The sequence below is a fragment of the Papaver somniferum genome, chromosome 1 (assembly GCF_003573695.1).
Source record: "Papaver somniferum cultivar HN1 chromosome 1, ASM357369v1, whole genome shotgun sequence".
NCBI lineage: Eukaryota > Viridiplantae > Streptophyta > Magnoliopsida > Ranunculales > Papaveraceae > Papaver > Papaver somniferum.
In genome coordinates, this window is record NC_039358.1 from 16,768,702 (window position 1) to 16,784,944 (window position 16,243).

At 37.1% G+C, this 16,243-nt stretch overlaps 2 protein-coding genes and 1 non-coding gene across 5 annotated transcripts; all 3 read right to left on the reverse strand.

Annotated features, from left to right (window-relative positions):
• Positions 1–5,765: 5,765 nt before the first annotated feature.
• LOC113341262 lies at positions 5,766–5,883 on the reverse strand. The gene has a single exon (XR_003355845.1). It is a non-coding gene; the product is annotated as a U5 spliceosomal RNA (small nuclear RNA).
• Positions 5,884–6,026: 143 nt separating this feature from the next.
• Positions 6,027–9,268, reverse strand: LOC113326329 (ribonuclease H2 subunit C-like). The gene is made up of 4 exons (XM_026574080.1): positions 9,019–9,268; positions 8,833–8,928; positions 8,551–8,729; positions 6,027–6,328 (listed from the first exon to the last, which is right to left on the reverse strand). Exons 1-4 carry the CDS (start codon positions 9,233–9,235, stop codon positions 6,272–6,274), a joined length of 549 nt encoding a protein of 182 aa, XP_026429865.1. The 5' UTR covers positions 9,236–9,268; the 3' UTR covers positions 6,027–6,271.
• A 3,394-nt stretch (positions 9,269–12,662) lies between these two features.
• Positions 12,663–14,193, reverse strand: LOC113326337. Of its 3 annotated transcripts, none has more exons than XM_026574089.1 (2): positions 13,174–14,193; positions 12,663–12,821 (listed from the first exon to the last, which is right to left on the reverse strand). In XM_026574089.1, exons 1-2 carry the CDS (start codon positions 13,688–13,690, stop codon positions 12,700–12,702), a joined length of 639 nt encoding a protein of 212 aa, XP_026429874.1. In that variant the 5' UTR covers positions 13,691–14,193; the 3' UTR covers positions 12,663–12,699. The 3 variants fall into 3 exon arrangements, with proteins under 3 accessions (XP_026429874.1, XP_026429871.1, XP_026429878.1); XM_026574086.1 differs by having other exon boundaries at positions 12,688–12,821; positions 13,076–14,193; XM_026574093.1 differs by having other exon boundaries at positions 12,727–12,821; positions 13,071–14,193.
• Between the last annotated feature and the right edge of the window lie 2,050 nt (positions 14,194–16,243).

Here is a 16,243-nt window from a genome sequence, read left to right on the forward strand (position 1 = left end):
GTCTAGATAAAATATTTTCATGGACTGCATTTCCTCGTAGCTAAGGTCCAATTCAGGTATTAGAGTCTGTAAAAACTCAAGTAAAAACTTGGAAGCACATAATAATAACTTAAATAATTACGGTTCCTTTAAGTCAATCATTTTTGACTCACACAATTGACCACGATAAAAGTAGTGGTCTTCCTTAAACAAATGTGTCGACCCTAATCTCCTAAAGTAATTAGGTTTAGTCTCAAAACTTAATAATTGACACATCTGAAACTTATACGTTCCCATAATTGGTTGAAAAATATTTGGTGGGAAAACAAAGTTAATTTGGGTAATATCGCTTGGATAAACCACATCAACCAGAGGATGGGTTTCTAACAACTGAACTTCTTCCTGGACATTATTAGGTTCGCGAGATCTAGTATGAAGGTAATCTGGCACAATGGTTGAGGCACATATATCAAGTCCCAAGTGAGGGACCTTTCTAAGAGTTAAAGCACATGGAGAATGATAATCACCCTCAAACTTAGAGTTTTCAGTGTCTCTAGAAAGACTAGTCACAACTTCCCTAATTTCTAGGTCATCAGATTCCTGGAAATGGTCAATTGATTCTTCTAAGTCAGGTTTATCCTCGCTCATCTCTACGAGTTCACTTTCTTTGTCTAAAACTATTGTTTCTAAATCTCTAGACTCAAAATAAACTCGTTCCTCCTTCGTTGGCTTCGTGAAAAGGAAATACTACATCGTCTAAAACGGGGGTATTTCTAGTCAAATCCTCATCCTTTTGAATAGGTGAATAATTATTAAAATTATTTGGATTTGCACTAGAAACAACACTATCATTATAAAGCTCAATCGGAGTAACAAATTCCTGATCACTATGCCTACATATTTTATGTTCTTCATCAATACTATCCTCATCATAATCATCATTATAATAACATGAAAATGATCGAACCCCATTTAAATAAGTAGTATTACCAATTCTAACCTCGTCATCTTGATTATGTGAATAAAAACTATCCTTATTTTCAAGGGTGGTATTGGGAACACTATATTGGTATTTAAGACTATCTTGAGCAAATTTTTCTACAATCCTATTTGTACTCTCAGTAAATTGCTTGAGGGACTCTTCTAGAGACATCTTAGTTGACTGCTCTACGTACTCTTCTGAGAGCGGAATATTATAAGTCTCTTTCATAAATAATTGAAATTTCTGTGTTGACTCATTGAAACTCTTGAGAGACTCTTCTAGAGAAATAGAAGGATTGTTTTGCTCGTATGACTTGTGGGTATGTGGATAGTAATTGGACTCACAATGGTATGGACCATAACCTTTAAAAGTTTCACGTTCCCAATCACTATTCACACTATGGTCATAAAAAGGATAATGTCCAAGCTGCTCAGTCGGATACTCATTGGATTGGCTACTATAATACCAGTTTGACATCCTAACTGTAAGGGAATTCTAAACAAGCACAACGAAGGTTGACTCGACCACAACAAGCCTATTTTATCAAGCAAACAAAAATCATGATGGCTCCAGTTAGATTGTTTCTAGACCAGCTTATATTCTTTCGAAAAGGAATTCGTTATAATCTGAGCAAACCCCTATGGAATCAATCCGAGTTAAAGTAAGTTGAATAGAGACGAGGGAAGCTGCATGGAGCTTTGATACCCAAGGCCTCACCGGCATTACAAGGCGGCGTATTCAACTCACATAAACCATCATGAACTTCAAAGTATGCTCAAAAGAGTAACAAATATTTTTCGAACGACTTTCCAATTAAGCTCGTTACCCTATCGGTCTCGTTCTAGTCCAAATTTTAAGGCTTAGTTTCGTGTAGGTTACGTGTTCCTAAGGCGGGCAAGAAGGGAACGGTGATGAAATCTGAGTCCTTATCTTGATTTAGCCAGGCCTTGCCCTTTACTAGAAAATTAAATCCGATTTCAGGTCCTCAACATATATGCATACAAAATCATCCAGTAAACCCGCTGACAGGGGATTCGCGGGTGTTTAGAATTCTTACCTCCCTTTCCAGACGGGGGATGAACCGTTGAGGTCGACTCGGGCCACTGACTCCAATGTCAGTGTACGAATCCGAGGGGACGAGACGATATTGTAATCGTCGTCCTTCTCTGCACACAGTTTATATTTAAACTACCCTTCCGTAGGGTTTAAAAATAATGTCCCAAAGTTTAAAGTCCAAAGTCTAAAAATAAAGTACAAAAGAAAAGGAAAGTCTAAAAAAAAAAAAATCTAAAAAAAAAATTTCTCTCTTTTTTTCTCTCTTTTGTATAAAATAATAAAAAAAAATATCTTCTTTTTTCGCTCCTTTCGCTTTGCCTTTTACTCCAAGTCTTTAAGTATTCACTAAAAGCTTTGGCAAAATTTTCTTTCGCTCCAAATTCTATAAGGAAAAGACAAAAACCCAAAAACGTAAAGAAGAACAAATAAAATAAACACAAATAAAAACCTAAAAAAGAAAAAAACTCTAGCCTAAAGACAAGCCCGCGTCGGCGGCGCCAAAAATTGATGTGATCTCAATAATGTTGTAGTAAAAGGTTCGTTGAGGCTTGTGAAAGCAAAAGATTCTACACTTAATAGAAACTTAAAAATAAAGAAAACTTAACTCAAAATTTGATTTTAAGATATTAGGAATAACCAAGACATTGATTCCACTATTACACATGAATAAATTATGATAAATAATCCAAAACTCTAATTATCTTTTAAGTACCTTATTTCTTAATTCACATATAATCAGGCAAATTCTCAATATTAATTGTATCCCCTAAGCATAGATTATCTAAGCAAAGTATAACCTATCTAATTGAATTACAACTAATGAAGAAATTATGCAAACAATTGAAAACTCTACAAAAGCAGTGATTGAGTGAATTATAAATTATAAATTAGAGAAAATAAATAATTACCAATTATTCATGCATAAATAGCTTCCTCATTGCCTTGGTTGTGAGAGAATTAGCACATCATCATGTTGGAAACACGCTCAAAATTCATTTATGCTCAAAAATGGTTTACAAATGTTGAATAAGGGAGAAATAATGAAAAACCGGGTTTGTAACAGTTATATTTGTTACAAACCGAACTGTTACAAAGTACGATATAAAGGAACTGTCGATGTCACTGTAGCAAATACGACTGCCCTATGTGTGTCTTATGTTCTTCACAACAGCAGAAAATGGCGATTCTCTGCAGCTTGATTTTCTCACTCTGTAATGCTCTGAACTCTCCCTAATCACCCTCGTCCCTAATCACCCCCGTCCCCTTCAATTCGACCCCAACAACGTTTTTATACTCCACAGGACAAAGAAATCACGCGTAATAACTCTCAAAAATCTTCATTTACTCCCTGCCAGTACACGGGAATAATTCCGTTTTTCTTCTCTTCTCTACGCTGGAATGAGTTGTGAAATATCTCCCAATCAATTGTATATAATCCCCAATCAATACATTTCCTTCAATGTACGCATCTTTCCCGTAATAGCACCAACAGAGAATGATACGAATATATTTGTTCCCTGTTTTAGCTCATCACGCGTCTGAATAGTGTTGACACACTCCCAACACGGTCCCAATTGGAGTAAAATTTTGTTAAGACACACGCTATCCTCTATTACGCACAGGAAATCCCATGAATATATTCCGACCTCTGTTTTCTTCTCACCGGGTAGCTAGCCAATTTTGGCTGACGAAATCAACTATACCATGCCTGTTAACACCATAGGAACAAACCCAATCAATCTGAGTTGTTGAGTCTCACTGAGTTGCGTAAAAACTCCAACCCTAATTTAGCCAGCTTTACTCCCTGATTTCTTCTAACTCGAGTTCTAGCCAAAATCCATCGAACCAAAGACCCAAAACAATCCTGTTAGGCTCAAAGGAAGATACCCAAACAATTCCAGCTCTTTAGTCTCGCTGAAACAAGCTCAAATTCGCAACCCTAGTTCTGCCATTGAAACCAAATATTTCCCGCCAAAACATAATTTTTGAAATGAAGAAGATGGTTAGCCCTTATCCAACGTCCTGGGTGCCGAATAACAAATGGGTGCTGTGGACAAATGGGCTACACATAGCCGTGGGTGACACATAGAAAAAGTGGGGGTCCATATAGAAAATGTCCTTCGGGGGTGCTCCGAGCAACTTTTCGAGCCGAATTTTCCAACAATATTTATTTCCAAAAAATACCTACAAACACACAAAACACCATAATAAGGACGAAAACGAGTACTAACATTATGAAACATTGAGGACAAATTACATACATAAATGTGTTTATCAGTAACGCAAAATCATTAATATGCTCACTTGTCGGGCCGGTCATACTTAACTATTATAGGTTGTTTACAAGTCTTTTAGATTTGTAAGATCCTTTCGGTTTGTCCTTTATTTGCTCGAACCTTTGTCATTTTGTGACAAAAATCGAACAAGATCAGGATACTCGAGGTATCAGATAAACAATAGCTGGACCTGGATCAACGAATCCCTATGAAGTCTTTGTAGTCGCTAAATCCTAAAAGGGTTTCTGGAGAGGATGACTCTAGTTTACAACTAGGACACACTAAAGAGTATTGTCGGGATTCAAAGATCCCAGTTGTTTGAGGTTCCCCTTATATAGACATTCAAAGCATAGGTTGCTTTAGGTTTAAGCTCAGATAACTTTGGAACCAAGCAAACAGTATCAAGATATACACTCTGGTTAGGATGAACCGTAACCGAACCGTGTATAAAGACCACGCTCATGAATGGTTAGCCGACGCTAGCCAACTGAACTAGAAGCTTAAGCATTTTCATATAAGACTCGCGACTTAACTCGAAACACAATCATGTGATCAAATATGTCTATAGTGTTTTTAAAGATTATTCAAATGCTAATTATCTCGAAGAAATAAAGCTTATCACACTACTCTGGATGATATCCTTGAGGAGAAAGCCTATGAGGGAATATCAAATTGTGCTGCCCTTCTTGCCAAAAGTAACAGTGATATCAATTAAGTGAATCCAATTAACTCCTAAAGGACTGTTTAGAAAAAAGTTGAGTTGGTGACTATAGAAATTCTAATGTTAAAAGGGAAACTTGATAACTTGAGAAAATCTTTATCTGATAAAACTCAAGAGGCAAAATCTGAGCAAGAAAAACTGGTTGACACAACTGTTCTGAAAGATAAAGAGATTGATATCCTAAAAGGGAGCTACAACGTCTCTCAGGTAGTTCAAGCAAAGTTGTTGTTATGCTTTTTGGACAAAAATCATAAATAGTAATCGCCATTGAATGCGAGTTCCCTTAATAACATGTATGCAGAGTGTGGCAATTTAGATAATAATCGTCATTGAATGCATTATTGTCGTAGAAGGGATGAGATTAGGCAAGTTGGATACTAACATTTAACATGCTCAGGTAATCCATCCTGGACAGAACATGATGACTTGGGATAACAGGTTCAAGTAATCCATCCGTGAACATAACATGATGACTTGAGATAGATATTATATGAGCTATTTTTGTGTGGATCATGTAAAAAACCACAGATAGCATGGATTTCCCAAACCAACTCAAAAGGAAAAATATTGAACCCTTTCAGGGAAAATGGTAGGTCCCGGCTGAATGCCCTGCGACCCATAAATAAAGATTATGTGAGGGTGCAGTTTATATATTGTTTTTTTATGGGATGTTAAAAGTTTTTGATATTATATTTGATTTCAATTTATGTTGGGTATCTCTTGGAATAGAGAAAAACCCCAAAAATAGGTGTATGCCTCTAACTAAAGCACACAATATTCTTTAGTAAAATAAGAAAGATGAGGCAAGCACATAGTATTCTTTAGTAAAAGGCGAAAGATGAGTTCGCTCTATGCTTACTGCTCCGTGAATCTTCGTCAGATGTGCAAGTATTGCTTATAAACAATTTGTTTCGCATATCTGAGGTTCTGGTGGCAAGCACGTGTGTGCGGTTTCACTAGTTGAGCATAGATTATGCACATTTATTTTTCTGGACATGACGGACACTTAAATGGTTCTACAAACTCGATTACACCAGTAGCAATAATGAGAAACATATTCCACAGAATCATCCAATTTGTTGCCGAATAACTGCGTCAAGGAGTAGTACACCCACTTGTATATACATATTTCTCAATTTTGGTGAAAATCCTGCTAAGCAAGTTGGAAAAACTTAAATAACCTAGCTTTAGTTACATTTAATACATAAATGCGTCTGAATTCGTAAGACTTAAATCCCTTAAATGTTCGCATTGACTTTAGCATGAAAGACTGGGGATAGAAGCCAAATCGTCAACAGGAACAGGTGCGTGCAGCTGCATATGTGGAGAAAACACAAGCAATTAGAATAACGAATTTTCTCTGAGTAAACAATAAACCCATGAATTCAAAACATGTAAACAGCAGAAAATGGAGTAACAATACAGCAGCAGAACTTTTAAGAAATAAATAACTTGACAAAACCCAAATATGCTGAACCCTAAGTTTGACCAGGCTTCTATAGGTAGATTGGAGCTTAGGCCTAAGGCTATAGAATCATAGGACTGTTAGTACTAAAACTATTTAAGAGCTGGTGTGAGATGCCTGATGCATACTTCTTATAAAATGCCTCGGTTCATCATTTGGCTATGCAAAATTTATACTGATCCATACAAAGTGAACCTACAACCATATCCAAAAAGATATCTCATCCACCTTAAGAAGTAAATTTTCAGACTAAAGGTTCAAATAGTTTCCTGTTCCTCTCACTTAGCATTACTCGAGTAGTGGCTGCGGGATTCCCTCATTATCACCAACCTCCATCACCCGTTCTTAACCGCTTTAGCTTCACTATGATAACTCTTACCACGTTTCTAAGAGTCTCAGACTAGTTCCACACATTTCTCTTCTTCTCCCTTCCTTCTCCCTTACTATCTCTGTCAGTATAAATCTCAAGCACAGCTTATTTTTTGACTTTTTTCTGCACCAAAAATCATGTTCCGCAAGGATTTTATTGAATAGAAGATTTCCTGCTATAGATCAGATTTACTCAACCGAACACGAACACGAACACCCAGATCAGGGTGGTCCATGGTACTAGGCTACTAGCTAGCCTAGCAGTTACACTTTTAAATTTATCGTTCAGACTCAAGGTGGACTAAGGAAAAGCTAGTTTAGCATTAAAACTTTCAGTTAGCATCCACACTGGTGCAGCCTTCCAAGTTGCACCTCTAATTAATATCCTGGATTTCATACTGGGGTTCACACATGTAACCTCCATTGATGCAAACTTTCTATTAGCGCATACATAGTTGTGTTATGTATAAACATGTCCTCATTTTGCAAATTTCTAACAGTAGTTTTGCTTTCTTAATAGCATTCAACTATAAGCTATCAGAATACGACAGTGAGCCACTAAACTAGTGCATTTTTTGCATTTGCACCATAGAACTCACCAAATAGCAAAATCAGCCAAAAGAAGTAGAGATGTTTTTCTACCGAAACCTGCACAACTATATACACTTAAAAGCTAACATGAAAGTACAAGTAGTGTTTTCAACAGACCCTTTATCTCATGTTGCTTCCATGCAAGTGACCCTAGATTAATCTTCTGCATGACAGCAACATCCTCAATATCCCTAGCATCTCCTTGTTTTGCACCTAAGTTTTAGAAAGTAAAGTTTGTACGCTGAGGACGTTGGGATTCGTCTTTAGGCTACAAACTGTACAGAACTCAGGTGCAAAAGTTTGTTTCAATTAAATTGAACTCGGATTAAGTTAGATTTATTAGATGAGTGAATGCGACGTAGCCATTCTACACTTCAATTATCTCATATGGCTTCCATGTAAATACACTTTAGATTAAACAACTCCTGTACAAATACTACCCACGACTGATAACACTAACATCTCCTTATAACCCCATTCTAGAAAGTTTGTAGTCTAATGACAATGTACTCGCCTTAATTTAGACTACAAACTGCCTAGATTTGAGGTTCAAAAGATCAGAATGTGAGTCTTATTATATGAACAGAATTGGAGTAGGACTAACAAAGAGTTACTTCATGAAACTAATACCCGGCACTACGTACTTCATCAATTTAAAAAAATCCTACTTGGATTAAAAAACTAATAAGTTTGTTAATCCTAACAAGTTGTATACATACCTACAAAGTTCACAGTTCGGAACATTATTCTTGAATTGTTTAATGACCATAGCATCAAAATAGTCCAACAAGCTTAAATGTAAAACACCATCCTATATACTAGTGTTTGTTTTCATTGCATATCATGTGTAGAATTGACATGACATACTTAATGCAGTGACGAGGATATTGGGCATTAGCAGTGGTGGTAGAGTAAAATGGTGCTTCTAATAAAACAAAATAAAAAGAATTCTAACCATGAAAATACAGGTAGTAATTAAAACGAGCATTGCACATTTTCATTGTTGGTTTATCCAATTAAAAAGATGTACATGAAGTAATGATGGGATTAAAAAACAGTGTATTGCACATAATATAACAAACTATCATCATTAAGTCAACTGAAAGCTTACCGCATTAGCAATTTTGAACCAGTGAAAAGACCTCAACAGAACATCATCTTGAGAAGGAATGTTGTCGTGATTCCAATACGTAATGCTTTGAAATCTTGCACATGTCTCCCAGGAATCCCTATCCTCCTCTTCACAAGTTTTCCTCTTAATTGGTTTCTTCTTTTTCCCCAAAACATAACCTAGAAATCAAGTAAAATGGGACACAATGCAATCGGATTTAACTATAAAAATTAAGCAAAATGAAAGTTTCAGGGTTCGAAACATAAGATTCTTAATTCTTACCAGAATATCCTTGTGGAAGGGGAATGTTTGCTCCTTGCAATTTCCTTCCTCTGAAATGAGTTTCCTCTACACTGATACCATTCTCCATCCCAATACCTAATTTCATTACAACTAATTGTTTCAGATAATCAAAATCAAAATTAAGAATTTAAGATAAATAAATAAATGAATCTCAAATTAAATTACCAGATTTACTGGGTTTGAAGTATTGAGAGACGGAGGAAGGACCATCGTGTTTGATACAGCAAGGGAGCTGATGAACAAGACCAGTCAGATCCACAACACTGGATTCTGAGTTTTCTAGTGATGGAATATGAATGCTTCCGATTACTCCCCCATATTCCTCTTTCTCCTTGTTAGTATTAGTGACACTGGCACCATCTTCATTATTTTCTATTTCCATTACTGCAAAACCCTAGTTTTTACAACTTTTTTTTTGTGAGTTCCGATTTATAGGAGGTAATAAAGTCCCCCGTTTCAAAAAACTGAGTCAACAAGGTTCCCGCGCTAAATAATTGGGGTTTCCCGCTTAGGTTGTTTTTTTTGGCTGACTCGAGTCTGATTCGATTACGATCAAGCCTGACATCTAACTCAGGCTACAATTCCGACTTGCTGCCTGCACCTGTGTAACACCGCTTTCCCGGCAGTCACCCCAATGCGCTAACCATCGAATTAGCGTTTGTTATGAACCTGGATGTGATTCACAACAAGAATGGGGATATAGATAATAGTAACGTCAAGATCCTCACGGATCAAGCCTCCCGTTTCAGCGAACACGATTTGATCGATTGAAATGATCAGGTTCTTTTCATTAATTCTTCGATAAATTGTTCTTACAGACTCCTGAGTTTATAAGGCTTTACCCCAAATACTGCCCTAGATCTAGGCTACAATGCCACTAAATGCTTACATCTAAACCACTCATTACAAAGGATAAAGACACCCCTAGTTGGTTAAAGGCTACAACTAAAGATTACACTAAACATCGTCGTCGAAATGATATGGGCGCCCTCCTCCTAGGTTTGGGACATGACAAATACCATCCCTTCGGAACATCCTTGTCCTCAAGGATGAAGGTCAAGAAAAAGGGCTTGTTAAGTTCACAAGGGGAAGATCTGTTGCTGCCTTTGTGTGGTCGAAATGATATGGGACGCTCCACTCTCATAACATGGACATGATGGCACTTTGCTGTCTGTTGCCTTGCTAACATTTTGCTTGTCGTAGCACCATGAACTCTTAGTTGTATGTAGTCCGCTCTGCTCAGGCCAAGATGAACCGTCAATTTAATGATGACCAATGTTGCACAACAAAACTTTTTATGGTCCGCTATACTTCTTGCGCTCCATACCCCCATATCAAACAAGCTGAATTCCCACTTCAAGTAATCAATCCAGATCAACATCCTTACAATTTGAATCGCCCTTAGCAAACATTTAGTCTCAGGGTTAGAGAAGTCACCTTTAAGGCCTGTAAGAACTCCAACTCCCAGTCCATCCATCAACTGACTATTTTCCTGCGTAATGTAATGTAATGAGCAGACATGAGTGTGGCCCCTCCGTTGAAGGAAAACAGTGGATACTTCCTTGTGGTCATTCCCGCAAGGTAAAGATGCGGACTATCTTCATAACCCCCAGTTTGATATGTACTCAAACAAACAACCCATTCCACGACATTCTTGTATTTACCCACAATCGAATGGTGTAGCTTCTTCACCCCTTCTGGAGCTATCAAAAACTGACGAGGGTTAATACACTTGGTTATAGATCTCAGGCGAACCTTTGTTTGAGCCTCATAATTTGCTGAAATAGTCCACCTCAAATAGATCCTTAACATCAGTGCATTTGTATTGTGAATGACCCTCGGCTTGGGTATCCCCTCAAGATCCACCAGTGGACTGAACTTCCCGATGCATGGAAACCCAGGTGGTATAGCAGTACTAATAAAAGATGGAGATGAGAGAAATAAGCACATACCATGAACTGTAACTGTAGTGCCCAAGTACAAACTTGTTTTGGTCTTGAGAATGTTTTACCTATTTCATATCCCCACATTCCCTAAATCCCATCCCAACTATCCAAATCAAACTTCATGTAACTTATTTTAAATTGGGTGAACAAAACTCACTCAAATGTTCTCTAATCTCCATGATTAACCTAAATTTTTACCACCGCCGCCAAGTTAATTGGGTTTGAAAATTAGTTTGCAAATCAATCTTAATCAAGTTTTGAGTTTGGATACCAAAACTTACTTATATTCTCGTAGTACAATTCCCGTATTACAATCACAAACAAAATCCACTAATATAAAATTATTAGATTGAGTTATAATTGAATCCAAATATCCAATAAAAACCTAATTGAATAGCCCCTTTTGTGATCATATTGTAGTTTTTGGATTTCTCACAGTGCCAATCCTTCATTAAACCATGTTCATGGAAATTATTGGATATCGGTGGTACATATAGGCAGCGACGTGATGCTACCATCTTGTTAAATAGGTTGCAGTAATGATAAAGATAGGCTATGGTTTGAGAGAAGAAGGAAGAAGACGGTGGTTTGGAAGACGACGATTACCTATAGAATATAATAGGGTGTGTTTTGTATACCCACCTTAAAAAAAGTTATATAAAATTTGATTTGGATATGTGGGATGGGATTTAGGGAAAGTGGGGATGGGAAATAGGTAAAACCCTTGAGAATTGTTGCAATTTGCTTCTCAGCTTCCCAACTATTCAGTAATTCACATCTCAGATGCAATATAAGAGACGTAAGGAGCTTCCCAAGGAATTCTTGTAATGCTACCGTTAACAATGTATAGTTGACATCTTTGCCTTGTACTATCATGTCTGTAGTGGTGGAGACATTCAGTTTCTCGAAGAATGGTGGAATAATACCAATACGATACCCTAATGGAACATTAAAGCCTTCACCCCAACTACCAAGTTCTAGCTGCAGAGGAGTGAACACATTCGTGGCTTTACTAATCAATCCATCGACTACTGAGAATATTAGCATTAATATGCGTGTAAACTCCTTCCAAGGGATCTGATTCTCACTATAAGTCAAATGCCAATATTGCAGATAACCATACGATTGTATAAGATAAAAAACATTAAGCCACACATACTCATCGCTGGCCTATAAGCCCCCTTAAGCTTAAGCAAATCAAACTGCAACTGTAAGAAAAAATGTTTTGTTTTCTTGTTACCAGACACTTGACCAAAAATTTGATATACCTTCCTAAACCTCACCAACTCCATCCACTGTTGTGTTACAGTAGTCTCAAGTATACTATCTCTGCACGGCACATGCGGAAACAACAGACCAGCCAACATAAACGCAATCAGATACCTAAATTGAAATTCTGAACTGTACCCTAGTCTTAGATCCAGCTCGTAAGCATTTTTTCCATTATCAGACTCAATAAGATTCATCCCACAGTCAATTACGGAATACAAATTCTTAGAAAAATAAACAGCACCAATCAAACTCCACATCCTCACATAAGAATTAGAGTCATTTTGAGTGTAATACAAGGAACGGAGAACAAGCTTGACAAAATCTAGGTGCAACTGCTCTTCTTCTTCTCGAATGGCTAGGCTTTCATAATTCTCAGAAGTAAGGAATTTAAATTTCCAGCTTAAGTACCCCATCAATCTGACAGCTAATTGTTGATTCACTATTAACAAGACCTGAGTGACCACTGAATTCCGGTATCCAATACTCCTTTGAGGCGCCGTACAAATCCTTTGGTGAGCTTGCTCATTTAAAAACACTCCTGCCAACAAGAATATCAAAATTATCCCTCCCCTAAATGGCTCACTTCGATCAACATTGCTACCAGATTCAACCATAATCAACAGAGGTGTCAAAATTCGCTCATTTTGCAATCTCTACATGACATTTTCACCAACAACTTTCTGTCTTCACCAGCAGAGTAAGAGTACCCATCAATGGATTCAAATTCTCTTCCTGGATCAAAGACTCTACCTGTAAAGTTGAAACAAGGGTGAAAACACACACACACACAGTATCCCAGTGAAATACAAAATATCCATCTGAAGAATGTAATCTAACAACATCCAAGTAGTACTAATAATACCATCTCTAGATGATACACAACCAAACAAAACATTAGATCATAAATCTGACCAGTACCCACTTTTATAAAGCAGCTCTTGAACAAGTTTCCTGTAATATCTATCCAACAATTTCAATTCCACATAAAATTTAAAATACCTTACCAGAAGTTTAAATTTTTTCCCACGATCAAATACACCACGAGCAGAACCAAAGATGAGGTAGAGACATTCATCAACTATTAAGTTGTAGCTTAACTTACCCATTTTATATTGCAAGAGAAAATCATCTCCGCCACTGTTCAACCACCAAACTACGCTCTCAGGCGTTTTATCAAACATATTGCCAGCAACATATCTATTTTCATTTTTAACCCACAAAATCACCATTGAATCCTCAACAAACCATCCCAATTGATACCCATGTTTGAAAACATTCGCATAAATAGATTTCTGATCAAATTTATCCACAAGAACCGAACACACATTGGGTACCAAAAAACCAGGACTATTCGGAATAGAACATGATTTATAATTCCCAGGGAGATCAGAAAAACCCTTTATAATTTCAGTTTCTCTGCCACGATCAAATAGAATACGCGAAGAATAGATAGGAATGATAAAACCATCAGAAAACAACAGGGTGTGGGTAGTTGGTACTAGTACCTGTAAGCTCACGAGTTTCTCCTTAGTAACCTCAGCACTCAAAACCTCTTTAGGTTGAACATCCACCCTATCAGAACAATCCTTCACGTGGAAGAAAAACAAGGGAATGAGCATTTCAGAATCGACAGTATCTTCATCGTCGTCTTCATCAAAGAAGTAAGAAGGAATCGACTCTAGATCTAGAGAATCATCTTGTTCTTCAAATAAATAAGAAGGAATAATCAACTCGAACTCCCTTTCTTCTCCTTTTTCAGCAACACCTTTAGCTTCTCCCTTTTCAGCAACGCCTTTAGCTTCATCAACTAATTGTTCTTCTGATGGTTGCGGCTGAGTTGATTCAACGTCGGTGATGAATGGTCCCAACTCTTTCTCTGAGACTGAAATGAGATTTTCCAACTCGGTCTTTGTGATTGAAATGAGATTTTCCGTTTTGAAAAGATTAAGCTCTCGCTCTGGTGAACTTTCCGTTTTGAGATTTTCCAACTCTTCCTTACCTCACTGATCTTGGTAGAAGCCGCCAATTGAGCCAATGGAGTTGAGAACTCTTCAAGTGCAGAGCACGGACAGGAAAGACTGGAGGATACCATTTGTTATGAACCTGGATGTGATTCACAACAAGAATGGGGATGGAGATAATAGTAACGTCAAGATCCTCACGGATCAAGCCTCCCGGTTCAGCGAACACGGTTTGATCGGTTGAAACGATCTGGTTCTTTTCATTAATTCTTCGATAAACTGTTCTTACAGACTAGAGCTGGCAAACAAGCCAAAACCCGCGAGTTAACCCGTGTCCGGCCCGTGAAAACCCGAACCCGGCTCGGCTGGTTCCAAAACAAGCCGGGTTCGGGTTGGAGAAATGTCGGTTTGTGAGTAAACGGGTTAACCCGTCCCGGCCCGTGAACCCGCGGGTACAACCCGTAAACCCGTCTAAATTGCTTATAATAAGTTATATTTAATCATAACCGTCGGATTATCTAGGGCTAATCATATCCTTACGTTTAAGGTATAAAAAGGAAAGGCTAAACCTAAAACATCATTCTCTTTTTTTCTTCTGCCTCTTCTGCTCGTTCTCTTCTTCTGTGTTCTTCGGCTGGTGGAGAATTAGAAATGATAGTGAGAGATTGAGACCGAGAGTTGAGGGGAAAGGTTTCGTTGGTGTTAATAATAGTGTTACTGATGTTAATTAAGTAAAAAGAAGATGATGAAGAAGTTGTGAATTAAAAAGGAAAAAAGTTGGGTTTTCTCTGTGGTTAAGATTGAGTTTGAAATTGAGGAAATATAGATCGAAGTATGGTTGTTGGTAGTGTTGTTGAGTCGAGAAATTGATTCCAACTCAAAAGGGGGAAGTAATTTAGAGAAGATAAATTAGGGTTATGTGAGTTGAGGATTGATTATCAAATTCCAGATGGGATTTAAGATCGTGAGATGTAGAAGAAAATAATTATTCTTATTTGAAGATTGATTTACAGAAAAAAAGAAGAAGATAATTATTGTAAACTCAGTATGAATTTAGAGTTAGGGTTTTATTATAAGAATCATTATGAATCTTTTCTTTGATTGCATGTTGTTCAACTGTGGTTGTTTTATCTAGTAGATTTATTAATAGTTTCTTATGCATTGAGATTGAGTTGAAATTCTTTACATACTTCTGCAGGCCAAAGAAGGTGATGGATCCGCAACACTTTCAATGGTCAGTAGATCATCCTTCCCGTTTGCATTCCTTTTTTATTTATTTTTTTCCGCCTTAATTATGACCTACGACAAATTGCAAAAATATGAGTTACTGGTGTGATCGAATTACTAGTAGTATTGTTGAATGAGGTATGCCTTTGTTTGTTGATAATTCTAATTGAAGTATATATGGTCCTGTGGATGTAATTGCAGTTGTTGATGATAATTCTAATTGAAGTATATATTCTAATTGAAATTGATTTTCATCTCTGTTTTTATTTCTTTAAAGAGTGGAAGATGATTTGGTTAAATGGGATTGTTCTTGTTTGGAAAAAGGAGAGAAATAGAGAGCTATTGATGGCAGTAAGAGTTGGTGACTAAAATGGCAAGGTTCGTGCTTGGAGGGTGGTTGAAAAATTGTCTCAACAAAATCCCTTGTGATTTGAAGGAGCTAATGCACAGATTCTTCTGCAACATTTTTGTAGTATGTTTTAACTGGCAGTACTCAGTTCTAGCCATCACGGGGGTTGAACATCTAAAATGGTATTGCACTCTGAATTTTATTATCTAGTTTTGTGACTAAATGGTGTCATTTCTTGTAAAGTTATCTACTAATTCTAAAAGGGGTTGGTGACTGATTCTTTTATGTTTCCCGACTAACTATTTTTTTTTTTATTTTGTATATAAATTGGCTCAACTGAGGGAAGAGTTGGTGTCCATCATTTGGATTTGGATGATTCTCAGCAAGAGAAAAACTTCACCTTCAAATGTATAGAATTCTTGCTGCGATTGAAGCAACGATGGGTTGAGCTGAAAATGGACTGATTAGATGTATGTTAGGTGTTATAGGGAAGGATTTGGAAGGATTTGTGTTTGCTTATTGTAATACTTGTGTTTGATCTTTGTAATTTGTCCTAAATTAACTTAATTAAAATTTGATTTGATTTTTAATCTAACAAGCCGGGTAACCCGTGAACCCGCAAGCTTTACCCGTTA